Source organism: Pyrus communis, chromosome 5 (genome assembly GCF_041283825.1).
Source record: "Pyrus communis isolate YQ-2024b chromosome 5, ASM4128382v1, whole genome shotgun sequence".
NCBI lineage: Eukaryota > Viridiplantae > Streptophyta > Magnoliopsida > Rosales > Rosaceae > Pyrus > Pyrus communis.
In genome coordinates, this window is record NC_142569.1 from 1,701,136 (window position 1) to 1,728,061 (window position 26,926).

General features: G+C 37.3%; 2 protein-coding genes, 1 long non-coding RNA gene and 1 pseudogene across 9 annotated transcripts; all 4 read right to left on the minus strand.

Annotated features, from left to right (window-relative positions):
- LOC137724528 (G-type lectin S-receptor-like serine/threonine-protein kinase At1g11410) lies at positions 1-26,362 on the minus strand. Of its 3 annotated transcripts, none has more exons than XM_088693645.1 (7): positions 24,954-26,321; positions 24,737-24,859; positions 24,404-24,609; positions 23,984-24,194; positions 605-842; positions 382-529; positions 1-296 (listed from the first exon to the last, which is right to left on the minus strand). In XM_088693645.1, exons 1-7 carry the CDS (start codon positions 26,242-26,244, stop codon positions 282-284), a joined length of 2,232 nt encoding a protein of 743 aa, XP_088549771.1. In that variant the 5' UTR covers positions 26,245-26,321; the 3' UTR covers positions 1-281. The 3 variants fall into 3 exon arrangements, with proteins under 3 accessions (XP_088549771.1, XP_088549772.1, XP_068319389.2); XM_068463288.2 differs by lacking the exons at positions 1-296; positions 382-529; positions 605-842 and adding exons at positions 22,940-23,357; positions 23,443-23,590; positions 23,666-23,903 and having other exon boundaries at positions 24,954-26,362; XM_088693646.1 differs by lacking the exon at positions 1-296 and having other exon boundaries at positions 390-842; positions 24,954-26,322.
- Positions 2,871-5,155, minus strand: LOC148696535 (uncharacterized). Of its 4 annotated transcripts, XR_015962206.1 has the most exons (6): positions 4,921-5,149; positions 4,585-4,726; positions 4,266-4,378; positions 3,484-3,707; positions 3,295-3,381; positions 2,871-3,190 (listed from the first exon to the last, which is right to left on the minus strand). It is a non-coding gene; the product is annotated as an uncharacterized LOC148696535 (long non-coding RNA). The 4 variants fall into 4 exon arrangements; XR_015962205.1 differs by having other exon boundaries at positions 3,295-3,707; positions 4,921-5,155; XR_015962207.1 differs by lacking the exon at positions 3,295-3,381 and having other exon boundaries at positions 4,921-5,141.
- LOC137726029 (G-type lectin S-receptor-like serine/threonine-protein kinase At1g11410) lies at positions 5,521-11,990 on the minus strand. The gene is made up of 7 exons (XM_068464887.2): positions 10,450-11,990; positions 9,921-10,049; positions 9,606-9,805; positions 6,820-7,030; positions 6,370-6,601; positions 6,129-6,279; positions 5,521-6,047 (listed from the first exon to the last, which is right to left on the minus strand). Exons 1-7 carry the CDS (start codon positions 11,759-11,761, stop codon positions 5,739-5,741), a joined length of 2,544 nt encoding a protein of 847 aa, XP_068320988.2. The 5' UTR covers positions 11,762-11,990; the 3' UTR covers positions 5,521-5,738.
- On the minus strand, positions 12,423-16,601 carry LOC137721546 (threonine--tRNA ligase, chloroplastic/mitochondrial 2-like; annotated as a pseudogene). Its single transcript, XR_015962999.1, has 8 exons — positions 16,382-16,601; positions 16,183-16,270; positions 14,855-15,227; positions 14,240-14,383; positions 13,992-14,139; positions 13,335-13,588; positions 12,835-13,214; positions 12,423-12,738 (listed from the first exon to the last, which is right to left on the minus strand). The product of XR_015962999.1 is annotated as a threonine--tRNA ligase, chloroplastic/mitochondrial 2-like (transcript).
- Positions 26,363-26,926: the final 564 nt, after the last annotated feature.

Genomic DNA, 26,926 nt, shown 5'->3' on the forward strand with positions numbered 1-26,926 from the left:
CAACGAGCTTCAATAACTGTTACTGTTACATCATTTACAGAGGAAGCTCCTCTAGACGTTGAAGAATCCGGACCACCAGTTTTGAAGCTAAACGCTGCCTTTTTTGGATGTGGAAGATTCGTTTCATTCCCCAGCATGAACACAACATCTAGCATGGTTGGCCGGTCCGTTGCGTTTTCTTGCACGCACAAGAGCCCAATCTGAATGCATCTCATAACTTCGTGAGTCGAATACGACTGGTTCAGTGACAAATCAACTATGTCCAAGACTTTTCCTTCTGTTCACAAGTCCCATATCTGAAACAAGTGTGAGCACAATGTTTGGATCATTGGACTATTCAAGAGTCAGATTTATCATTTGAAAAATTATCTGTTTACTTACAAGTCCAACCAAATTCAGAGAGGTGTTTTCGAATTGGAAACTGTTCTTTTTGCCGCTAATGATCTCTAGTGCCAAGACTCCGAAGCTAAACACATCGGATTTTATGGAATATAGCTCATCCATAGCATACTCCGGTGACATGTAACCGCTGCAATCACACATTATCAGTATTAAAAAACATATCAGCTCTAGAGTTTTATTTCGAGTGAGAGGAGAGAATTACTAGGTGCCAACAACTCTGTTCGTGTTTGCTTCAATTTGGTCATCCCCGAACATTCTTGCCATGCCAAAATCTGATATTTTTGGGTTCATTGAACCATCCAGTAAAACATTGCTTGCTTTCAAATCCCTGTGGATTATTTTTAGTCTCGAATCTTGATGAAGATATAGGACGCCTCGAGCAATCCCAATGATAATTTGAAACCGCGTTCTCCAATCTAACAACGACTTTCTGTTTTTATCTGAAAACAACACATAAAAGCTTCTATTAGCTACAAGTTTAGGATCTCTTAATTTTTAGTTTTTTTATTGTACGTTTAGAAGTGTTTTAAAATAATTACAAACGTTTTTTATAAGAATGTTTTGAAACCAATCCTTAATAAAAATGCAAGTGAATTTCAGATAAGCACTTAAAATATTTCCCCCAAAGAAGCATATAAGTGATGCTTCCTGCAAAAAAATACTTGAAACACTTTTAGAACTCAAAAACAATTTAACCAAAAACACTTTAAAAGAACTTCCAAATGAGCCTTATTTAGTTTGAAAAACCATGCGATAATATACAAGATTTATGCTAGACCACTATAATTCTATTGGTTGGTCAATATTATACGCTTTTCAGTTTGAAAAACCATGTGATAATATACAAGATTTATGCTAGACCACTATAATTCTATTGGTTGGTCAATATTATACGCTTTTCTCTTGCAAGAAACAATTTTATAGAAAAAGAATTAACGAGCAAATCCCAACAAATAAATAAACGTAGGACTGCAAACTAGTCTAGCGGAACCGAACACTATTGTGCTCAAATTTGACTTGTTTAATTAGTTTTGAGCTTGCGACCAGGCTTGATTTGATTCTCATGGAAGATGAGCTAGAGTGAGCTTAAGAAAATGGGGACTAACTTGGTTCCAAATTGGGATAGCTTTTCCCCTCATTTTGACAGCACCTACTAGTAATAACACTAGTCACATCCACTTGTCGACTGTATGTAAAACTTGTGACACCTCCCCTTTTAATCCCCTCCAATCCAATAGTTTAGTCACGGTGGTTACTAGAAAATGTGTTTGCGTTTTGCTGCGGATGTTGAATGTATTATCCATGACAGACATGAATAATTTTCACACAAAGTAGCTAAAAAGACGGTGTAGTAGCTAAGAACCAATGACGTTAAACTTTGCTTGCTATGTATGGATATGCATGCTATAAGAAACCATCCATTTGTAGATCATATTGCGTCACTAGTACTATACTCATTGTTTCAAGTAATCAGCCTACTACATGGGAGGAAAACATAGAAAAGGGAAAGTAGAAAAGTAGAAGACACAACCATCGACGATCCGACCGTTGGATCTTCACCAAACTTTAATGCGTTATAGCACGTAATATTTGAGGACATTAGAAATTGATGGATCGGAAATCCGACATACGGATTTGATGAATTGAATTTTTTAATTTGTAAAACTAATCGTTAACCTCCACCTAATTCTAGCAATTGGCGGAAATCCGACTGTTCATTTCGAAATTTTAGGATATTGTTCTAGAAGATAAATGAGACTCTTGGAAAATTACAGATCAGAAATCCGTGGGTGGATATTCCAAATCGAATTACGTAGGGTTGTGGACCCCATCATGATTGCAAGTCTGCGAGTTGACTTTTGGTCAACATGTCTCGAATCGTTTTAAATACTAAAATTAGTACTATTGGAGACTAAGTGAAGTCTAGTGGGCCTACATTGTTTAGTGAGTGACTTTAATAAATGTGACATGATTATTACCCTGGTTTCGTATATAATATCATTTGTGGATATGACTTGGTTTAATAAATGTGATTTCTATTTAAATGTATTTTTATATATTTGGCCATCGATCTATTGTTATGAAATGTGATTCGATTGTGGATTGGAAACATTTGTGAAATGTGATTTGAAATGCATGTTGAAATGTTTGTGAAATGCGAGGGCTAGTGGTGGACCGTTAACCCATTGTCATGGGGATTTGTTTGCTTCGATATTGTTTCATTCTCACTTTGTTGACCCATTCTAAATTTAGTACTTGTGCTAAATTTAGAACATCACTCAGAACAGGCCGGACCACTTTTGGGTCCCATCCTAGACTCACTACAAAAAAAAAAATGGCCCTTTTGCGACAAAACGAACACGTTGCAAAAAGTGATTAAAACGTTGTAAAAAGCTTTTGCCGACGGCCTTGGACGCGTCGCAACAAACCTATGTTGCAAAGTCTTAACAACTATTGACAACGCAAAATGACCATCGCAAATATTATTTGCGACAAAATTACAACATTATTTAAAGCATCATTAATAATATATCCAAGTGTAAAAAAAATTCTAGCGCCATATTTGACGCCAGATACAAATTATTCTATTTAATTTTACAAACTAGAAACATATTATTATTGAAAAATTTGCATTGTATTATCATATACAAGTACAACAAAACTATGAAAACACCACTATAGTTTTACTTAAAGTTAGTTGAATGGTCGTCTACATTATACACCAATGAGTGTGAGGCTTGTGGTCGTGGTCGTGATTCTGTGCCTGACCTTTAGGAAATCCATTTTCCTGCCATAGTGAAACATGTTTGACAAGAAGAAATATATTATTATTAAAAATCCATTTTCCTGACATCAGTATCAACAGAATGACAAGAAGAAATAGCAGATTACAAGCTAGTTTCGTGATGGTTCTGTAGAACGAGCACACCAAGATTATACATGAATCAAAGTTTTGACACTCCTAGTTTTGTGATGGTTCTGTAGCATAAGCACACCAAGATTATGAAGAAACTTGTAGAATCCTATATAAAATAAGTTGAAGTCTAGCAAGCTGACAGATGTGGAAGCTGCTGGTCTCACCTTTATATAATGAAACTTTGCCTCAAGTTTTTGTTGACTCTCTATTTGTTTTGCTTGATCCGTCTTCTGTTACCATACAGAGTTGGTGAGCTTTAACATCAGCATGTACTTTGCTCCATGAGTGAAGATAGCTCAATATAGTTGTAGCTTGCTTTGTAACATGATAAGCTTGGGTCATTATTTGCAATCTTACAATCCCTTTGAAACGCCGTAAATTTTCTAGCCTGCAATGGGTGAAAGAAAGTCTTAGGAACATAAAAACCAGCGTAACAAGTGCTCATTCATGTATAAATGACATTGGTCCTCATCTAGCATGAAATGGCCATTATATTTAGAACAGTTCTGAGTTTTCATCTGAATCAAAAAAGGGGAAAATTGCTATGTAATAACATCATTCAACTTTATTACCAAATCTTCATTGCTATCAAAATTCAAACTAAATACCATTCATTGAATAAGAAGAATGCAAAACCAGAGATATAAGCAAAATTCCACAGGATCACCAGGTAAAAGTATTTGTTTGTTAAGTAAAACGCTAATACAACTCATCTATGTTATGACCGCAACATGGATTGTGATGCCTTCAAGTTTTTATAAGAGAAGCTAATTGCAAGATAGCTATGGCATAAATTAAAATTCTAAACCTTCATACACTTCATCTAAGATTTCCAAATTCTGACCCAATTTCCTAACTTGATTTCAATTGCTGGTCACTTTACAGCTTCAGATTCATTTTGTTAACAAAAGCTAAACAAAGTAAAAAAAACTTGGAGGCTCTATACCTTCAAAAGTTTTGAACTGTTGTCCCTTGATTTCTTTAAGCCGACCAATACCTTAAACCAACACTGGGAACCCAAACCTGATAGTGAAACTATGTATCCAATTTAACATAACCCTGCCAGTTAAATACAATCATCATCAACATTAAGCAACAAACAAGGAATTAACTTTTAAGCATGCAAAAATTGTTCTTTTCTTTTTCCTCTAAAATCAATCCAACGGTTAAAGATTAAGCTACATTATCCAATAACAAATAGATAAAATCACAATAAGGCTGCGTAGGGGCAGCAGTTGAAAAGAAGCCGTAAGGAAGATGAGAACCCAGTCTCTGATGCTTGTGTCAAGGACCAGATTTCTCCTCTTCGTGGCCATGGCCGTGTCCGATGCCGTAACCGCAGCCGTGGTGGTGAGTGTGAGGCTCGTCACCGGCAGATGCAGAGAACCCAAAAACAAAGCCCGACAACTAAAATAACAACCAAGACCAATCAAAATCAATTTTTCTAATCCCAAACAACAGGACACACGAATGAAATAAAAAATCAAAAGGCACAGAAAATCAATAAAATAATTAATTGAACAAATTCGTAGAAAGAAACCCTAGGAAACTAAAAGGCACACCAAAATCGGGACTATAGAACTTGAAATCGAGATTCCAACCTGAGAGAGACCAGTCCAAATCAAGCTCACTGAGAGAGAGACCGTAAGAGGACCGAGAGTTTGAGACATTGGGAGAATATAGGCAAAGAGACGGAGATGGAGTATTTGAGAGGCAGCCGCTAACTTTACCAATAAAATTGAAAACTGGTGGAATTTTTCATATGAAATTAAGGCGCCTAATAGGAAAAAGAGGGCGCTAAAATAAAATTAAAATTTTTGGGAAGGTGTCTATCAAATGTCTATTGACGTGGAGACGTGTTTGTGACATTAGTTAGAACAGTGTCGCAAAAGTTTTTTTCATAATCATTATGTGCGCTAATTTTTGGGTATTTGCGACGCCGTGTGCTCTATTGCAAATAAAGTGTCGCAAAAGAGCTTTTTTCTTGTAGTGACCTTTTCTTTTGATTGCTGGTTGACACGTGGCATGATTAGTGTTTGAGTAGGCTTGCTCCTAAAATCTTGTGTCATAAAGTTGTCAACCTTCCTACATGTCTTTGGCGGTCCAAAAGTACTTTTATGTAGCCTGGTCGGACTGATGATGAATGTTACAAATAATTTATAGCTTGTATTTACAACAAGACATATGATGAGTATAGCAGATATAGAACTTAGATCCCCAATTATAGGGCATATATTTTATAACATGTATTTACAACAAGACAAATGATGAGTGTTGCAAATTAATATAGAACTTAGATCCCTAGTTATAAGGTAAATTATTGAGTGAAATTGGGGTATATCCTCTCTTCTTATCTCACTCATCATGTGATTCTCAATTGAATAATATAGTATGTCCAATTATACGTCTGGTTCTCTCCTTAACGACCTTCTGCTTTTGTATAGGTCATGTCATTTACAGAGTAAGCTCCATCAATATTGGATGATGGGTCTCCACTAGTATGATAACCTCTGTTCAACAAAAATCCAGGTTGCTTTGGTGAAGGAATTGCTGCATCATTACCCAACATGGAAACCACTGCTGACATGAGTGGACGATCCTTCGCTTGCTCTTGCACGCACAAAAGGGCAATGTGAATACATCTTAGAACTTCGTTGACAGGGTATGATTCTCGCAGAGATGAATCAATGATTTCCAAGGCTCTATTTTCCTTCCACAAGTCCCAAACCTAAAAACCATTTACAAATTAATCATCAAGTTATAAAAGCAAATGAAGAGAAGTTTGGTAATGTCTTAATGTTATGCTTACATGTCCAACTAAATTTGAGTAAGGACTATCGTGGTAGTAGCCAGTGTTCTTTCTGCCAGTAACAATTTCTAGTAGTAAAACACCGAAGCTATATATGTCAGACTTTATTGAAAAAAGTCCTTCCATTGCGTACTCTGGTGACATATAACCGCTGAAGCAACAAAATAAAATTGATTAATTATCACAGCTTCTTTCTGTATTAACAAAAACAGGTGTACTTTCAGTTTTGAATGAAACTTACTATGTCCCAACCACACGGTTTGTATTTGCTTCAATTTGTTCTGCTCCAAATATCCTAGCCATACCAAAATCTGAAATCTTGGGGTTCATAGCAGAATCCAACAGAACATTGCTGGCCTTTAGATCTCTATGGATGATTCTTAATCTCGAATCCTGATGAAGATATAAGATCCCTCTAGCAATCCCACAGATTATCTCAAAGCGTCTTGTCCAATCCAAGAACGCCTCTTTTGCTTTGTAAGGGAAAAAAGTAAACAAAGTATATTAGATTGTATTCTTGCTTGGTTCAAGGTTTTTAACCGACAATTTTAGATACACAAGTGAAAAGAAAGGTGCTTGTAACTGAGTTGAGTTAAGAGCATTCAATCCTGCACCTGAGGTCCTGAGCTTGATTTCCCCTCCACAATATTGCTTGTATAAAAAGAAGAACAAAAGTAAAAGAAAGACATACCGAAAATGAAAAAGTCAAGACTTTTGTTTGGCAAGTATTCATAGATCAGCATCTTCTCTTCATCTTGAACGCAGCAACCTATGATCCTCACAAGGTTCCTGTGTTGGAGCTTTGAAAGCAGCACAACTTCATTCTTAAACTCTCCAATTCCTTGGCCAGAATTCTTGGCTAGTCTTTTCACTGCTATCTCCTTTCCATTATCAAGCACACCCTGAATTTATAATCCAAATTCAATTTATAGTGCACTTACCTTTCAAGAAAATTATCAACATATTCGTAGCTCTATATATATATATTTATATATATATATATATATATCCTCCCCTTGAAATTGCATTTATACATTAACAAAGGAGTAAAACTCAATGCATATACATAAAAATGCTTTGACTACTTCAAGTGAAGGAGATAGGCGATTGAAATAACAAAAGATCGCAGTATTTTGAATTATTACTTCATATGGCAGGGCTTTTAGCTTTTATGGATGCCAAGAAAATGAAGGAAATGAGCAACTATCATATGCCCGGTTTGTAATTAAAGCTCGCATTCCAAGAACAAAACCTTTGATCACTAAAAGCATCGGCGAACTAGAAGCGGAGTTGAATTAAAGGTACAACCAGTGCAAGGGGAATATGAACAAGCATTTATCCTTTTGGTTATTTGGATTCCTGTTTTTGATACTTATGGTTTCAATCTCTTGCAGACTATTCTGTTCAGTGATAGGTTCTGATCATAAACTCGATTCACACCGTTTCAATGATATTCTTAATGAGGCAATAGCTGCAGGGGCGTATATGTTTATTAAGCTCCAGTTTCTTAGTAATTTTGGTTCATGTTTTTATTTTAGGTGCGTGGGTATAATGTTTATATTTATGTGATGGAAGGATTGCATGGATTTCAAATGATTCATTGGACATGGTCATTTCAGTTTCAGTTATTACATTAAATCTGATCATTTCGTGGATTATATATGTTATATCTTTATGGTTCTAACAAATATTAGCTTATTGTCAAAATGTGGATTCATTCTTTTAAATCCTTATATCCAAATGAAGGCTTTATCTCTTTATCTTTAAGAAAAAAGAGAGAAAATTCCAGTCCTACCACAAATTTAAGTATCGATGTTACTGGGTATCATCTTTTTCTAAGTTCAGTCCTGTCTTACAAACCACGGCCGATTGGTTCTTAAAGATATTTAAAATACAACCACAGGTGATAAGATTCACTATGAGTGTTAAATCAGATGGCCCTTTTAGTTAGTTCCATAGAGTTAAGAGATGCCTCATTTTGAAGAAGCTGAGATCCCCAGGCTTAAGGTAGTGAATCAGGCCTTACTCACAATCAATGAAAGGACATGACATGCTAGGTAAAAAGAGTTGGAAATGTTTCGTAATTTATTGCTCCCAATCTTCTTTGGCTTGCATAAGATTAACCACTTCTAAATAAATTTTAAGATCAGCTCCTGTCCATGTTTGTTTAACGATGTTGTATAATTCATTGTATAATTTCACAAAAATCGTGCATAATTCTTGGTGAACTTGGTTTGGTTTTCTTTAGTTTAGGAATGGAGTGAGCGAATCACAGTTCGGCCAAATTTTCAACGATGAATTGAGCCAGATCATTGAGGTTTCTCTTTGTCAAGTTTTTTTTATTCAAGTATGCTAAGTGCTTTAGATTTCAAAATTTGTCTGTTAAATATCAGGATAAAGAAACTTTTCTCTAAAACACCATCTGTCCATTTATGCATTTGTTTTTCTGAGTTAACAATTATGCAAAATGAGGGTTTATATTTCAGTTTTTAAACAGTTTAGACCAAATTTGTTTAAGTATAGTTGAATTGATTGGTTTGAATACGAACGATTTGTAAAACTTGGATTCAGACAATATTTAAGGTGCGCCAACAGTTCTCAACTACGTAAGCCATTTTTCTAACTTTTTATTAGTCCTTTTGTTGTTCTGATCTTTAGCAAGAGGATCCTTTAACAAATCCAACTGTCATTTGTTCACATTAACTTCTATTTTTTCAATTTGTAACAAAGAAATGAAAACTTATGTAGAAAGAGGGAGAAACGAAGTGAAGAAGCAAACCCATTAGATTAAGGAAGTTCAACTCTGCTTATTGTTCCTTATTGTAAATGTTAATAGATTTCCACATATATATATAAGTAGTATGACTTATCATATATAGATTTAAAACTTTCTACATGTTTTATACAGTTTCAAAACCTACAGTATCGTGTGGGCATTCTTGCTAGTTGGTATCTAAGATGAATGTGAAAAGTAGAAACAAGATAGTTCCCACCACTTATCGATTATTCATTGGGTTTGAATTTTAATCAAATATATTTTTGAGTCAACCTTTCCAGTCTTTATTGGACGGGTCTCTTGATTTTTGTTAACTGTAATGGTCTTGTAATCCTATTGTTTGTAAGTGTCAATAGCCTGTGAGCTAAATGTTAGCTTAGCTTGTAAGCAATATAGTTTGGATATATATCCTTATGGATCACTACCTTGTATTTTTCCTGAAACCATTAACAAAGATTCACTTTTTCTGTCTAAAATCTCTCTCTCTCTCTCTCTCTCTCTCTCTCTCTCTAAATCTTGCTCCCTCTCTCTTCTTGATTCTCTTTCTATCTCTGCAAGATTTATTCATTATGTTCTTCTGTTTAAACTAGAAGGGAAAAAATAATTGATTTGGAGTGCAGATGGCTAAAAAATAAATCTAAAAAATGTCTATTCAAAGTTTGATTTATGATTTGAGACATTATCTGAGGGTAACTACGTACCTTATAAACTGAGCCGAAACCACCTGTTCCAAGCTTGTTGTTGGAAGCGAAATTATTTGTGGCCTTAACTATGGTACTTAGTTCAAAGAATGGTAATTCAGAGTTTATTCCACTTTCATCAATATTTGTTCTAGCAGAAGAATCTTCCCAGGAGGTTGATGCTATGGTCACATTGAAAAATTTATCCTGACGTTTTTTACCTGTGATAAAAGTACATAAACAGATAATATTGTGTTCTTAAATAATTAAAACCAATATCCAGTTGCATAATTGTGAATGCTTAGAGGGCAACCTAGTAAAAGGAAATTTGTTTACCTTTTCTCTTCCTCTGTACCAACCAACATGCAAGGGAAAACACGAGGAAGAACAAAAGACCACATGCTACTGAAACTTCCAGCTTCCTCTTCTTGCCAAAAGAACTGTTTGACTTCTTTGCGTATTGAGCTGCAGATATACAAGCATTTATTTCCATGTTTAAAAAAACTTGTAAAAATTCGGGAAAAAAAAAAAAACATTGTAAAAAGCTCCAATGAACATAAGAACTAAATTTTTAGTATTAATTTATAGAAATTTCTGAATTTTTAATAAAAAAATGAGTACTCTAAAAAAGTCATCTTATACTCTTGACGAAACAATTTCACTTTTATTAGTTGGCAAGAGGCCAGTGCCAAATGATTTTTTTTAGAATGATAATAAACGTACAACTACCAAACTAAATAATAATTCCTCAATTTTTTAATGAAATAAAGAAAGAAGATTTTTTTTTCATGGAACCTCGGCTTTACGAGCACAATTATTGACAAGGAAAAGAGAAGCAAGAAGATAAATTGATAAGCAAATATACCTAAAACAGTTGCATCAACTCGCACACCTAAATCTTGACCCGTATCCAAATAAGTCCTTGTGTCCATCAAGTCCCCATGCCATGTTATACAGCCACTCCCTCCCTGCCTTTCATCTGCATTTGCGTATGCCGTGCAAGAACAATTTCTCAGGCATTCTTCTTTACATGCTTCCCGACTCCTGCTCATGTTCACACGTGCCGTAGAAGTGTCCGGCAGCTTCACGCGTTCCAACTTCACGAACCCTTCCCCGTTTTGGCAAACGGATGATCCGTTTTGCCTCACGCACCCGCCTGACCAATCTCTCGAATACCACTCACGTTGCAACTTGGGTACGAATCCAGGTAGGCATTTGCACTCAAATTTATCCGCAAAGTTTTTGTATGGGTCACAAATGCTATTCGGACCACACACCCTGTAAGAATCACACTGCCAATCCGGCGACCAATGCCGGACCCATTTATGCACTTCAGCGTCCCATGCGGACCGTTCAATGTTTCCTGATTCATCGATCACGAATTTTACGGAGGTTGATTCAGGAACTACATCCATGATGAATACCTCATCTTGATTGTTCACAAAAGTAACGTTGGTGAAGAATAGTTTTACCATGTCAGGCACCCCGGACCATCTTTCACCGGTCCAAGGTCCAGTCCGCCACAATCGAGTCTGACCCATGTATAAGAACTCCTGTGGACTCTCGCTTGGCTCCATCCGGAACGAACAGTTGCCCATTCCCGGGTCATCTTGGGACTTCCAAGCTGTGAGGAACCGGTTCAACCGGGACCGCCTGTCCAGCCCAATTTTCATAAAAGGAAGCATCGTATTTGTGGGATAATCAAAACCTTGCCACACCTTTTCACCATTAATTTCAACAACAAGATTTCCCTTATCCGAAAGCTTGGCTATCACGGAATTGTTTGGAGCAGAGACGGTGAGATTAGCGGACCAGATAGGGGTATTTTGGTCCTCCCCATAAATAACAAGGCCACCATGTTCTCCATGAATGGCTAGAAGTCCAGTTCCAGCAGTAGGAACTATGGGGTTTTCTCTGTTTGCAATCCAGACAACGGTTTTGATTGAAATTTTGTTGAACCAAACTCCAATGTAACGGCTACGAGAATTGCCTGGCTTAAAAAACCCTAGTGCAAAGATTTTAGTGGGGGAGAGAAGAACGTCGTCCTCTCTTAGGGGTTGGTTTGGTGTAATGGCGTCTAGGGTAACCGAAATGGAAGAGGGAAGAATCGCAAGGAAGATGAGCAATACAGTACTGACAAAAAAGAATTCAGTAGAATTCATTGTTAGCTTTCTCATGGAGGAGTTTAAGTGCTAAAATGGCTGCTTCTTTTGACATGCAGAAACAAAAAGCCGGAAAGGCTGGATTTTCTTTTTCTTTGATCGAGTTTCGAGTAACACTAATTTAAGGGCATACGCTGTGCGAACAGTCTGTATTCAGTATATATATATATATATATATATATATATCTCTCTCTCTCTCTCTCTCTCTAAATCTTGCTCCCTCTCTCTTCTTGATTCTCTTCTTTCTCTACAAGATTTCTTCATTTTGTTCTTTTGTTTACACTACAAGATTTCTTCATTACGCTCGACTTCCAGTTGTATTCAGTAGATTGATAAGACAAATTGGCTCTGAATGGGGCCAAGTCTGTACGACCGGTAATGAATGATATTACCTTTCATTTTTGTCATAAAATTCAACACCACGTAATGCCTTCTGAAAATAACTTCCGTCTTGGTTGGCCTCTTTGATGCGCTTTCTTGCACGCAAAGTACGTCTGACCCAGAGATGGATCGACCATACCTAATTCCTTCTCTTCTCTCCACATATCCGATGCATTTTTTTTCTACCAATAGTTTTGTTAGGTTTGAATATGTCGACATATCTTTATGTTGCTTTCGACCGTTGTTCAAAGAAAATATAATTACCTTCAGTGCCGCAAGGAGACTATTACAATCATTAAAAGAAAATTAACAGTATGTACTATGCATAGAAGTACAGTACATTGTCTCAAGTGTAATAACACATGAACACATAATTGAAAGAAGAAGAAATGCTGTATAACCTAACCATTAGCGTGCTACAACCGTAGTTATCGTCACGTTGTTTAGAGAGGAAGCTCCTCTCTTTGACACTGCTAAGTTTGGATTGTTGGATTGTCATATAAAAGCAGGTTTCTGAAGCCAAATTGCAACAAAAGTTCTTCGGTAAGATCTAGGACACCCCTTATTTCATCTTTGATCTGATCTTCTAGACAAAATATGCGGACACCATCCTGCAACAGGTCCCGAGGTTAAACAAAAAAGAAAAGAAAAAACACTTCATACACCTAGGATTATAGACTAACAGTTTGCAAATACTAACACGATACCTGAGTAAAACCTTTTACACAAGAAAGACCATGCAAGCTTCCAGATAATTCGTATCTATATACGGTTCCCAACTCAGCAACTCGAATAGGAAATTCATGATATGAGTGAGGCTTCCTTTTGTAAACCAAGACATGATAGGGGCAGTTCATTGGTCGAAAGCCGATAAAGTTCATCCTCAACATTTATTTTGATCATACATATTCTCCTTGTAGTAATCCAGATGACCACTCATCTGCCAAAGGTTCGCCTTTGCAACATGTGGAGTATACAGCAGATCGTAACCACGTTCTATGTGGATCTTTTTCCACAAATCTTCCATTACATGCCTCACAATAGCACCCCTTGGATGCCAGAACACTAAACCCCCACCAGCATCATTCTGTGAAAATTCAACAACGAAAATGTTCAATGCAAGAATCCTCATAACTACAAATAATGGGATTGCTAACTGATAAATCTGCGTAAACAGCAGAAAGAGATTCAGGGCAATTCTGAGTACCTGTCTAGAAAACAGGTCAAGAACTTGACCAAGGCGCCTGTGATCTCGACGTTTAGCTTCCTCCTTGAAATGAAGATATGCCTTCAATTGATCTTCACTCTCCCATGCGTTGCCATAGATCCTCTGCAGCATCGGTTTCTTTTCATCTCCTCTCCAGTAGGCACCAGCGATAGACTCAAGTTCGACAGCTTTTCTGTTAATATTTCCAGTTTTTTCAACATGGGGCCCCGCACATAGGTCCCACCATTCATCACCTATGAAGAATTCGGCATACTATGAGGAATTATGACATAAAGACAGTCTAATATGACAAGATGCTAGTTCAAAACACAATCAAATCCCAGTACAAGCATGCATATGTATAAACATAAGTATAATTTGGTTAGCTTGACCAAAAGGTTCCTCCCACCTTCAAATTAATCTCCTTTTCAATCTGCATATCAATAACTCATATTTAAAGATCACCAACAACATTGTTTCCCCGAGCACACCCCTGCCCTCTCTTTTTTATTCCTTTAAATTTCAATCTTAAGACTCAACACAAACACTGTACATTTCACTTGTGTAGCTAATAAAAATATCATTTACGCACAGTTCCTGCACATTAAATCATCACCTTCCATACTATATTGAGCCTGAAAATAGTGAAACCCTTACCAATATGATATATGGTAATGGGATCTTCTTTAATGCTATCCAAAATTTCCAATTTGTATGGTTCGTTGAGAGCGGTTATTCTTTTGTGAGCTTCATCTCTTGAAACTTCTTCTCTTATGCGTGGTAAGTTTCTACCAATGATGCGATCCTACAAATCATGAAAGAAATGCTCATGAATAGTTTTCAATAGTTTCATGGTTTCAAAACTTTGATACAAACATGATAACTTATACAGAAATTCCACTTACCATCTCCTTGATTCTCTTCAACTCTTTGTCCGTCAAAGGCTCCGTATCAAAATCATAATAGAACCCATTTTCTATCCACGGACCAATTGTCACTTTTGCATCCGGGAAGAGCTTCTGAACAGCCATGGCCATCACGTGTGCACACTGCAGTCAAACACATATAAATAGTTCATCACCATAACAGCGGAAAAGGCGCCATTGATATCAAACTACAAGGAAATTCAGAAAAAAATTAACATAGCTCGACCTCAACACTTTATCAAAATACAGAAACCCATGTATCTTCTCACATTCCCAAAAACAGGATGAAAATTCTCCCAGCTTATCTACTGCTGTACACCCATTTTTCCATGTCCTATTCGATCAAATTTCGAATTACCGAAAAGTTTTGTTCTTATTTTCTTCATCCTCACTTCCTCATTCTTCACAACAGAATCAGGTGACAATTAGTAACGTAGAATTGAAAATGGTTGATTAAAAGCATCAAACTTTCAAAAAGGGGAAGCTCCTACGAATCTAAAAATTCAAAAAATTCAACAGGAAACCACCTCCTACTTCAATTTAACATAACACAATCATAAATCCAATCCAATGCAATGAAGTTTCAATAAATACCGTGTGTCGAATTCTGATGAGGCTTTCGGAGGACTCGTTGGTTGGAAGCACGACTTTCTCAGGCTTATCAGCTACCTCCATCTGGGCATCCTTCAATTTGACGTCTTGGGTCGAGAGCTGAGCCTCCGTGGCCATCGCCGAGGAGGTGGAGACTCCATTTCTACCGCCGTAGAGGGACAGAGCCCTGAACTCGGAGCTCAGTGGCGAATCGCAGTCTTTAACTGGGGAAAGCAAAGAAGAGGTCTTTAGGGAGGGAATGAGAGACTCAGTGGCAATTTTGTAAATGAACTGAAATCTACACCCAAAATTGCACAGTGCCACCTCCCCTACTTTAGAGTAAAGTAATATAATCGCCTTCAGTGCCGCGAGGTGACTATTAAAATCATTAAAAAAAAAAGAGTATAGATAAGCATAAAATTACAGTATATTGTGTGAAGTGTAATAACATATAAGGACATCATTTTTTGGGTCCACGTATGAAGACATCGTTGAAAGAAGAAGAAATGTTTTATAACCTAAGTCATTAGCATGTGGTCCAACAATTTAGTATTAATAATAATTTAACAAAAAAGTCATTAGCGTGCTACCATCGTATTTATCGAAAATCGAGAATTTCAATTTAGCTTTACGCTGGATAAAGAAATTTAAGCTTATTAAAGAATTTTAAAAGATTTTTTATATTAGACTTCACAAAATGTTAATTGCATCTCATATTAAAATTTAATATTAAATGACTTATTTACTCAACTATGCAATGACAATTTTGACCTTATTAGGTTTTAAAAATAAATAAAAATTTCTAAATACATCTCAAATCACTTTTATCGTATTATTTATCTTCTCAACTATCAAAACCCTCCCACCCTCCATTGTTGAACAAAACCCTAACCAATGAAACTACAAACATGTTAATTGAGAAAAATTGTTTTTGACGAATAGAACACGAAATCGATGTTTTGGAAGCTTCACATGAGATAAGACTTCATATATTTTCATTGTTTTAGTGATTTCGATGACATCGATATTGATGCGTTATTTAAACTTCTATATTCATATCTTTTAGGGATCACAAGGATTACATGAAGAATTAAACATCTAAATTACCACCAAATATTAAAAACAGACAAAATGAGTTTTAATAGTGGAATTGAAAACAAACCCATATACGATTTAAATCCCAGGCGACATTTTTGTCAAATTCCAATCAGCATTTTTGGTCCAAATTAAAGGCTTTATCTTTGGTATTTGTTGGAGGTGTTGTGTTGGGAGTTCTTTTGTTTGCCCTTTTCTTCTTTTGGATCCCACAACTGTTCATCCGTTTGGCTCACCAGTGCGGCGATGGTGATGACGACTTCAACAGTTTCTTTGTTGCCACATAGAACGACCTGTTTGCTCTAATTGTCGAGTATGTTGCCACTGCATCGAAATTATGTCACAGTTATTAATATTACAACTAATGATAAAATTGTTAAACAAAGTGAACTCTACACAATTTTATCATTAGTTGTAATACTAATAATTTGTGACAGAATTTCGATGTAGTGGCAGCAGACGCAACAATTAGAGCAAACAGGTCGTTGTATGTGGCAGCAAAGAAAATGTTGATTTTCCGAAGATTAGCCAATATGGCGTCGGATTTTCTTGCGTCGGTTGGTTTTCCGGAGATGTGTGATACTGTTTGGGTGGTTGTCAGGCCCCATCTTCGTTGGTTCACATTTTGAACAATGATGATCTTCTTTGTCGTCATTGATTTGTTGGGGCGGTGTTTGGGGTGACGCTCAACTTGGTTGATGCATCTTCTGGTTGTATCCCTTTTCATCAATGTCGTTTTCGTTCTGCCTTCCTTGGTGTTTGCCTCTTTGTAGGCTTGTACCTTTTGGCTTCCTGGCCTTGGAATGTTATTCCTAGTTTCCCAAAAAAAACAAAAAAGTGAACTCTACACTAGTTTCTAGTACTACATGTAAGAGTATATAACTGAATTAGTTAGATTATGCCATCTGTCAGTAATACAGTGGCTAGATTGAAGACTATGGTTAGGACAGTTCAGATATGATAAGGTCAAGGTAGTATATAATATAGCTTGTGTAAGAAGATTAGTACAATGCAAAAATAATAAAGAAAAGAAGATTTCTTTCTCTCTCTCTAAGCTTTTTGATTCTTTCTCTTCTCCCTTAACTCTTCTGTCTTTCTGGATTCTATGTATGGTATGGTTAACATGGTATCAATCGCTCTCGTAAGTCTCGATCGTAAGCTTCGATCGTAAGCTTCTTCGATTCTGGTTTCTTAAGCTTCCGCTCCATTCTTTTCTTCTTTCTGAATCATTCTTTTTCTGATTTCTGGGTTCTGGTGTTTGCCCATTTCTTTGATTTTTCCTCTGAAAATCTTTGCTCACCACCTGTTTGGTTTTATTCCTCTGAGAGAGTTCTTACTATGATTACTGCAAATCAACTGCAAATCTTGCAGTCCCCTATTACTGGGTTGATTTCGTCTGTGTCAACTTCGGTTTCGGTTAAATTGGATGATTCTAACTACCTTCAATGCCATTTTCAAATGAAGTTGATGCTTGAAGGCTATGGAATTATGGATTTTGTTGATGGAACAAATCCGTGTCCGTCTCAGTTTTCTACTGATCTGGAAGTTACTGCGTCTGGGTCTGGTATGAGAGTTGAATCGGATTCGTATAAGGTTTGGAAGATGCATGATCGGGCTCTCATGCAACTTATCACTGCTACCTTGTCTCCCATGGCTATTTCTTGTGCAATTGGGAGTAGTAGTGCTAGAGATTTATGGGTTCGTCTTCAAGAACAGTTTTCTACGGTAAGCAAGACTTCTATTTTCCAGCTAAAGTCTAATCTTCAAACAATCAAGAAATGGGCTGATTCTGTCTCCCAATATCTTCAACGCATCAAAGAAACAAGAGACTATCTAGCAGCTGCTGGTGTTACATTTGTTGATGAGGATATTGTGATCTTGGCCTTAAATGGTCTACCTGCAAAATACAATACGTTCAGATGTGTTATTCGTGGCCGAGAGAATGTGATATCGTTGAAGGAATTTCGTGCTCAATTACTTGCTGAAGAAGCCACTATTGAAAACAATTCATGTGTTTCTTTTCCTACTGCAATGCTGGTAAAGGAGCAAGGTTTTACTTCTGGGGCTTCGTCATCTTCAGATCAAGGTTCTTTCTCAAATGGATTTCACAATTCTAATGGTTTTCATGGGAACTCTGGTCAATCTTCATTCTATAATGGGGGTCACAAGTCCAAATTTAAGGGTAAAGGCAAAGCTACGTATAATCAAGGTCAGAGATTTGGTTCGAATCAGGGACAAAAGTTTTATCATTCTAAACCTACCGTTCGGGATTTTGCTCCTGGTATACTTGGTAGTCCTTCTCCGGCTCACAATGGTAATTCTCTTTCCAATGTCATATGTCAAATATGTTCTCAACATGGACATTCTGCTGCTACATGTGTGTATAGATGTACTGAATCTTCTGAGAATTGTCAAATTTGTGATAGAAGTAATCACACGGCTAAGACATGTTTTTACAGAAACAAAGAAAGGAATTATCCATCACAAATGACTGCTATGCATACTGTGTTTCCTGGTTTAATGCAGTCTCAGTATATGAGTGCTATGCCTCCTGTGTCTAATATGTCCTCTGTGAATATGGTTCCTTCCATGAATGCATCTTCTTCCTATGCCATGAATGCATCTTCTGCCATGCCTAATCCAGTTTCTTCTCAAGTCTGGCTCACTGATTCCGGGGCAACCAATCACATGACGAATGAATTGAGTAATTTGTCCGTTGCTTCACCATATTCTCAAACTGACACAGTTCAAACAGCTGCTGGTGAAGGTTTGCAAGTCTCTCATATTGGCGATTCCCTTTTAAGGACTTCTCCACAGTCTATAAAATTGAATTCTGTTCTTTATGTTCCAAAGCTATCCCATAATCTGTTGTCCGTTCATCGTATTTGTCTTGACAACAACTGTTGGCTAATTTTTGATGCTGCTTGTTTTTTGATTCAGGACAAAGCCACAGGGAGAATCTTGTTTAAGGGCCTCTGCAACAATGGATTGTATCCCATTTCTTCATTTCCTGTCATTCCTCATATTCCTCAAAAACAAGCCAATCAAGTTGTTGCTTGTCTTGGACACACTGTCACCTCAAACTTGTGGCACTCCAGACTAGGTCATCCCTCCAATCCTATTGTCTCTCTTATACTTAGGAAATCTAATGTTGCTATTAACAAGGATGTGTCTTCTATAGTTTGTCAAAGTTGTCTAGAAGGCAAATTTAGTAAACTTCCTTTTTGTTCATCGACTTCCAAATCTGTAATTCATTTTCAAGTTGTACATAGTGACCTATGGGGTCCTGCACCTTGTGTATCTGTGGATGGATTTAAATACTATGTCATATTTGTTGATGAATGTACACGGTTTTGCTGGCTGTTTCCTTTGCGAAATAAATCAGATTTTGTCTCTGTGTTTGTTTCCTTCTATCAATATGTTTTTACCCAATTTTCAGCTCGAATTAAGATCTTGCAGAGTGATGGGGGGGGGAGAATACATTAGTAAATCTGTTCAATCTTTTCTTGCTCAACAAGGCATTCTTCATCACAAATCTTGTCCTTATACCCCTGAACAAAACGGGTTGGCTGAGAGAAAGCATAAACATATTGTTCAAACTGCCCTTACTATGTTACAAACTGCACATTTGCCTTCTAAATTTTGGACATTTGCCTGTCAAACAGCAGTTTACTTAATAAACAGAATGTCATCGCCTGTTATTCATAATAATTCTCCCTTTGAACAATTATATTATGTTATTCCAGATATTCATCATCTTCGAGTCTTCGGGTGTGCTTGTTTTCCATTGTTAAAACCTTATAATAGCAACAAGTTTCAACCTAGATCTACTAAGTGTATATTTTTGGGATATGCTTTGAATTACAAGGGGTACACTTGTTATGATCCCTGTCATGAGAAGACTTATATATCCAGACATGTTATTTTTAATGAGATAGACTTTCCATATGCCACAATGGTTGTCAAACCCAAGCTTTCTGTGTTACAATCATCTCCCTCTATTGTTCCCTATTCCTCTGTGCTTCCTAATCTTGCTAATATCCTGGTTACCCCTTTCACATCCTGTTCTTCATCCCACTCCTCCAATCTGCCCCATTCTCAGCCTAATATCCAATCTTCCTCTCAACCCTCCCCTGCTCCTCAATCCATTGTTGTGCAAGATTCTTCTGTGGTACCTGAGTATAGCTCAGACACTTTGCATGTGGTTCATGACATTCCATTAATGAATCTGCACCCTATGCAGACACGTTCTAAAAGTGGGATTATCAAGAAGAAAGTTTTCTTGGCTTCTGTTAACAGTGCAGCTGAGGTTGATTTAACTACAATTGAACCAGCCTCTTATAAGTCAGCTTTGAAAGTTCCAGTCTGGTATTGTGCCATGCAAGAGGAAATTGCAGCTTTGCATTCACAGAATACCTGGAGTTTGGTTGATCTGCCACCTAATAAGAATTTAGTTGGCTGTAAATGGGTGTTTAAAGTAAAAAGGAATGCTGATGGCAGCATTGCCAGACATAAGGCTCGATTGGTAGCAAAGGGGTTTAGCCAGGAACAAGGTTTGGATTATGGGGAAACGTTTAGTCCTGTGGTCAAGCCTACCACAGTTCGATTAGTTCTTGCTCTTGCTGCTCAGTTTAATTGGCCCTTAAGACAACTTGATGTTAAAAATGCCTTCCTTCATGGCATTTTAAATGAAGAGGTATACATGTCACAACCTCCCGGGTTTGAAGATTCTAGATATTCATACTTAGTATGCAAGTTACACAAGTCTCTTTATGGCTTAAAACAGGCTCCGAGGGCTTGGAATGATCGATTTACTCAGTTTTTACCACAGTTGGGTTTCAGCAATACATATTCTGATTCTTCACTGTTTGTTAAGTATGTTGGTGCTGACATTGTGATTCTTCTGTTGTATGTTGATGATATAATCATCACTGGAAGTGCAGCTGCAATAATTCAATAAGTCATTGCCCAGTTAACCAAAGAATTTGAGCTTAAGGATCTTGGTCCTTTACATTTTTTCTTGGGTATTCAGATCACTAGAACTGCTTCTGGTTTGTTTCTATCTCAGGAAAAGTACATTCAAGATTTGTTGAAGAAATCTGATATGCTGGACTCCAAACCTGCTGCCACTCCTTGTTTGCCGTACCATAGGCTTATTAAGGATGATGGCCAACCGTTTAATAATCCAGCTCTATACAGAAGTCTAGTTGGGGCTTTGCAATATCTTGTATTTACCAGGCCTGACATAGCCTTTTCTGTTCATCAAGTTAGTCAGTTTATGCAGGTTCCCATGCTATCTCACTTCACTGCTGTCAAACGAATCTTAAGATATCTTAAAGGTTCTCTCAGTCATGGAATTAGTTACACCAGTGGAGAGTTGATCCTCAAGGCTTTTAGTGATGCTGACTGGGCAGGGGATCCTAATGATCGACGGTCCACTACTGGCTTGGTGGTATTCCTTGGCAATAATCCCATTGCTTGGTCCTCTAAGAAGCAACAGACTGTGTCTCGATCGTCCACTGAGGCGGAGTACAGGGCTTTATCAACTACTGCTGCCAAGTTAGATTGGGTGCAGCAACTTCTTACCTTTTTGAAGATCCCCCTCGAGTCTACTCCTGTTTTATTCTGTGACAATATGTCTGCTATTGCTCTCTCTTTTAATCCTGTCCAACATCAGCGGACAAAACACATTGAAGTAGATGTTCATTTTGTTCGAGAGCGTGTGGCTCACAAGCAGCTTCTCGTGCAGTTTGTCTCCTCCTCCGAACAGTTTGCTGATATTCTCACTAAAGGCCTCAGTTCCCCTTTGTTTGCTACTCACTGTTTCAACCTCCAGCTTGGGTCCTCCCAACCTGAGCTTGAGGGGGGATGTAAGAGTATATAACTGAATTAGTTAGATTGTGCCATCTGTCAGTAATACAGTGGCTAGATTGAAGACTATGGTTAGGACAGTTCAGATATGATAAGGTCAAGGTAGTATATAATATAGCTTGTGTAAGAAGATTAGTACAATGCAAAAATAATAAAGAAAAGAAGATTTCTTTCTCTCTCTCTAAGCTTTCTGATTCTTTCTCTTCTCCCTTAACTCTTCTGTCTTTCTGGATTCTATGTATGGTATGGTTAACACTACATACCCTGATAAATACTTGATGCACCAAATCATCCTAAGTGCCAGCACTTGTACCATCTGGTTTGGCGAAGGGAATTAAATCATAGGCAACATTGTACTTAAATTTGCCCATTGCAGCGTTGAAGATGTCAAATTAAACGTTCAAATGATTTGAAATCTTTCGACAAATTAAACGTTCAAATGGTTAGATTCAGTTTTTGAAAATTAAAAAATAAGTGGTATAAGATTTGAGAAATGTGAGGTGTATGTACAAAATATAAGGTGTATAATTGTATATTGAGAATGTAGAGTGTGGGGGTATTATGGGAAAGTATGTGGGGTGTATTAAGATAATTTTTAAGTGAAAAAGCAAATGTGGGGTTTATTCAACAATTTGTGGGGTGTTAATATAATAAGCCTTTCAAAATGATAGAAATATAATTGACTGAATTTTTTTTTTTAGAATTTGTAAAGAATTTGAAAGTTTTCTTGTTTTGTTAATCTAAAAGAACGATCGAATTTGAATAGGAATTTTTTATTTTTAAACTCTCACTCATAGAAATTTAAAAATGACATTCATTTACATAGATTTTAAATATTGGATTCCCAAATTCCAAATTTTTTTTTTCAGGCGAAAAATCAAAATTTCTATGTTTATAAATTCAAAACAAGAGAATTTGTGCATATCAATTTATAATTTCTAACTTTTGTCAAAATTCCAAGCTTATTTTTGTCAAAAAAAAAAGTTAAAAACTATAACTTGTTTTGTTAAGAAGGGAATTCGCACACTACCTGTCACGGCCAAGATTTTTGTTTACAATTGAGAATTTCAATTTGTTACTCACACGTCTTCATGTTTGATCTAAAATTTAAACATTTGGGCCTCGTTTGGATTCTAGGATTTGAATTTGAATTTAAAATCTTCACCTACAAAGAAATCTCGATTTGAGTACAAATACTTTAAGAAGTAATGCAAAATCTCTACAAGGCCTGAAAAGTGCAAACTCAACGAGGTTCAATAACTGTTACTGTTACATCATTTACAGAGGAAGCTCCTCTAGATGTTGAAGAATCCGGACCGCCGGTTTTGAAGCTAAACGCTGCCTTTTTTGGATGTGGAAGATTCGTTTCATTCCCCAGCATGAACACAACATCTAGCATGGTTGGCCGGTCCGCTGCGTTTTCTTGCACGCACAAGAGCCCAATCTGAATGCATCTCATAACTTCGTGAGTCGAATACGACTGGTTCAGTGATGAATCAACTATGTCCAAGACTTTTCCTTCTGTCCACAAGTCCCATATCTGAAACAAGTGTGAGCACAATGTTTAGATCATTGGACTATTCAAGAGTTAGATTTATCATTTGAAAAATTATCTGTTTACTTACAAGTCCAACCAAATTTAGAGAGGTGTTTTCGAATTGGAAACTGTTCTTTCTGCCGCTAATGATCTCTAGTGCTAAGACTCCGAAGCTAAACACATCGGATTTTATGGAATATAGTCCATCCATAGCATACTCCGGTGACATGTAGCCGCTGCAATCACACATTATCAGTACTAAAAAACATTTCAGCTCTAGTGTTTTATTTCGGGTGAGAGGAGAGAATTACTAGGTGCCAACAACTCTATTCGTGTTTGCTTCAATTTGATCATCCCCGAACATTCTTGCCATGCCAAAATCTGATATTTTTGGGTTCATTGAACCATCCAGTAAAACATTGCTTGCTTTCAAATCCCTGTGGATTATTTTTAGTCTCGAATCTTGATGAAGATATAGGACGCCTCGAGCAATCCCAATGATAATTTGAAACCGCTTTCTCCAATCTAACAACGACTTTCTATTTTTATCTGAACACAATACATAAAAGCTTCTATTAGCTACAAGTTTAGGATTTCTTAATTTCAGCATGTATTCATAGATTGCATACCGAAAATGCACAAGTCCAAGCTGCGATTTGGCATGTATTCATAGATTAGCATCCTCTCTTCTTTATGTATGCAGCAACCCAAAAGCCTCACAAGATTTCTATGCTGAAGCTTTGCTATAAGCATTACTTCGTTCTTGAATTCATCTACGCCTTGTCCTGAATTTCTCGATAATCTTTTGACAGCTATGTCCTGTCCATCAGCTAGACATCCCTGAAATCACAGTGAAGACTCGACAATCTTAATGACAACTTCAGATCGATATAATGTTTACATCCAATTCTGTCTTATCTGCCTCAATGTCACAGAGCTTATGTATTGGTATATTTGCAGCAGATTAAACAAAGTACACGGAAGCGTATTTCACATTTTATTTGAAGCCACACAACGCTGAGACGCTCAAAATGTTCTAGGGAAAGTACCTTATATACCGTGCCGAAGCCGCCATGTCCAAGCATGTTAGCATAAGAGAAGTTTTCTGTGGCTGCAACCACAGTGGTTAAATCGAAAAAAGGTAAATCTGTGTCTCCTCTGTGTTCATCAACCTCATTTTTTATTGGCAAATCTTCATAGCTTCGTACACCAGAAGCAGCGGGATCATTCAGAAATCTAGGTTCTCCTCCTCTCCCTGTTTCAATTCCATTGAAATTTCAGGGTATAAAAAATTTCACAAAGAAAATGAAATTTGAGCTGAAATAAAGCTGCAAAACAAATTTACAAGACGATAGAAGGGGAAACTTTTCCTTTTCGCATACCTTTCCTGCTCCTTTTCCTGAACCAACATAGAACTGCGAGGATGAGCAATGAGGCGACAGAAGTTGACACTACCAATATAATAGCCAGTCGCCTTCTCCCTCCTGACTTGTTTTTATACTGAGCTGAAAAAAAGAAAAAAAAATTCAATTCACTAGTGCTATGAATGGTATGAAGTTGAAACATGTAATTGACGCAATCTGTAGGAAAATAAGGTACCTAAAACTACTGCATCAACGCGGACGTACAAATCTTGCCCGCCTTCTGTGAACTGCTTAGTATCCATCAAATCTCTATACCATGTCATGCATCCAGTCCCTCCATTCCTCACATCTGCACTCGCATATGCCAAGCACGAGCAGTTGTTCAAGCACTCCTCCTCGCACGCTTCTAAGCTCAAATTATTCTCCAATTTTATAGAGGACGTGTCTGGAACCTTTACATTCTCCAGCTTCACAAAACCCTCACCGTTCCTGCACATGGACGGCGAGCCCTGAGGCCTCTTGCACCCATCTGTCCCATCTCTTAAATCCCAATCCTGCGGTGAGGTTGGTTCATATCCGGGGTAGCATGTGCAGTTGAACCCACTGTTGGTGTAAGGATTGCAATTGCCAAATTGACCACACTTGCCATAGCTGTCACAGGCATCCAATGGTGCCGACCAAAGCGAAACCCACTGGTGCTGCTGGTCCTGCCATGATAGCTGGTTGAGTGTTCCCGACCCGTCTATTGTGATCACCGAGTAAATTGAAGGGTCAAGAACAGTCCACCGCACAGCAATTTCATCTTGGTTGTTCACAAAATTGATCTTAAACACAACGTTCCGCTGCACGGCAGGTATGCCTCCCCATTGAATCCCGTTCCACTGTCCTGACCTCCACCACTTAGCGTCATCCTTGTACAAGATCAACTGAGGCGATCCATTCGGGTCCATTCTCAACGAAACATTCCCCGTCCCAGGATCATTGTCCGAGTTCCAACACGTGAGGAACCGGTTTATGCCACTTCTTCTGTCCAACCCGATTTTCATATTCGAAAGAAGAATATTTGTAGGGTGATCAGTACTCTGCCAAAAAACATCCTGGCTGCCTTGTTGAGCCAAAACAAGGCTTCCCGAATCAAGAATTTGCGCAGAAATATTACCGTTGCTCGCTGGTGATATCGAAACATTTGTTGACCACAGAGGAACTAGGCCTTGGCTAGTATTGGCTTGTAGCACTAGGTTTCCATCAGAACCTATTGAGAGAACTCCTGAGCTGCCATTGATGGGATAATCTCTGTTGGCCACCCACACAACCAAGTCTTCCGAAAATTTGTACCAAATTCCGACATAGCGGTTGGTAGATGTCCCGGGACTAAAGAATCCCAGGACAAAGGTCTCGTTCTTGGACACCAAGAAATCACCGTCTCCGACGGATTGATCAAATTTTATGGTGTCCAAGGAAGAGCAGAGCTGGAGAAGGAGGTGCTGAAGAACTAAAACATTTAGCAGACCTTTCAGAAAATTCATTATTGCAGAACAAAGGTTTGCCAAAGCACTACTGATTACTTGCTAAATGTATTACTATTGGTTAAGTAATCTTGTAATTATTATTTGTTTAATCCATAAATTTAGGTAAAAGATATGTAAATAATAATTTTTGGTCCACCACGAAAGGTACTCGTGGAAGAAAACTTGGACACAGACTCCACATAGAATGCAACGCCTTCTGGACTTTGGACAAATTGGTTGGATGTGGCCTCTTAAAGTCAAACATTTGCAGCATTTTTTTATTAGAAAATCCCTGCATAAAATTTGGAAGTTTCGTCAGTGAGATGGCGGAACGACATTGTTTGGGCTAGCCAGGTTGGACTTTTAAGGGCATACGAAGTCTCATTTTTGTTTAGTTTAAACTTTTTTTAATAACTGTTTTGGAGTCATTAGAAATAGACTTCTTGTTCTCTAGTGTTTTTTTCTTTTCTTTTTTTCTTCCATATTATTAGAAAAAGGAACAATAGCCTTTAAACTTCGGGGTTAACTCATTGTCATAGTAAAAATGTACTTGAAGTTTAGTTTTGAAGAAAAAAGACTTAGCAATCTAAACTGTTACGATCTCGTTGTTATTATACTCTATGTGAGGGATTTTTGTATACAGTGTGAATCGTAAATGTCTTTTTTCTTTTCACTAGCATTATAATTTGTGAGCAGAACT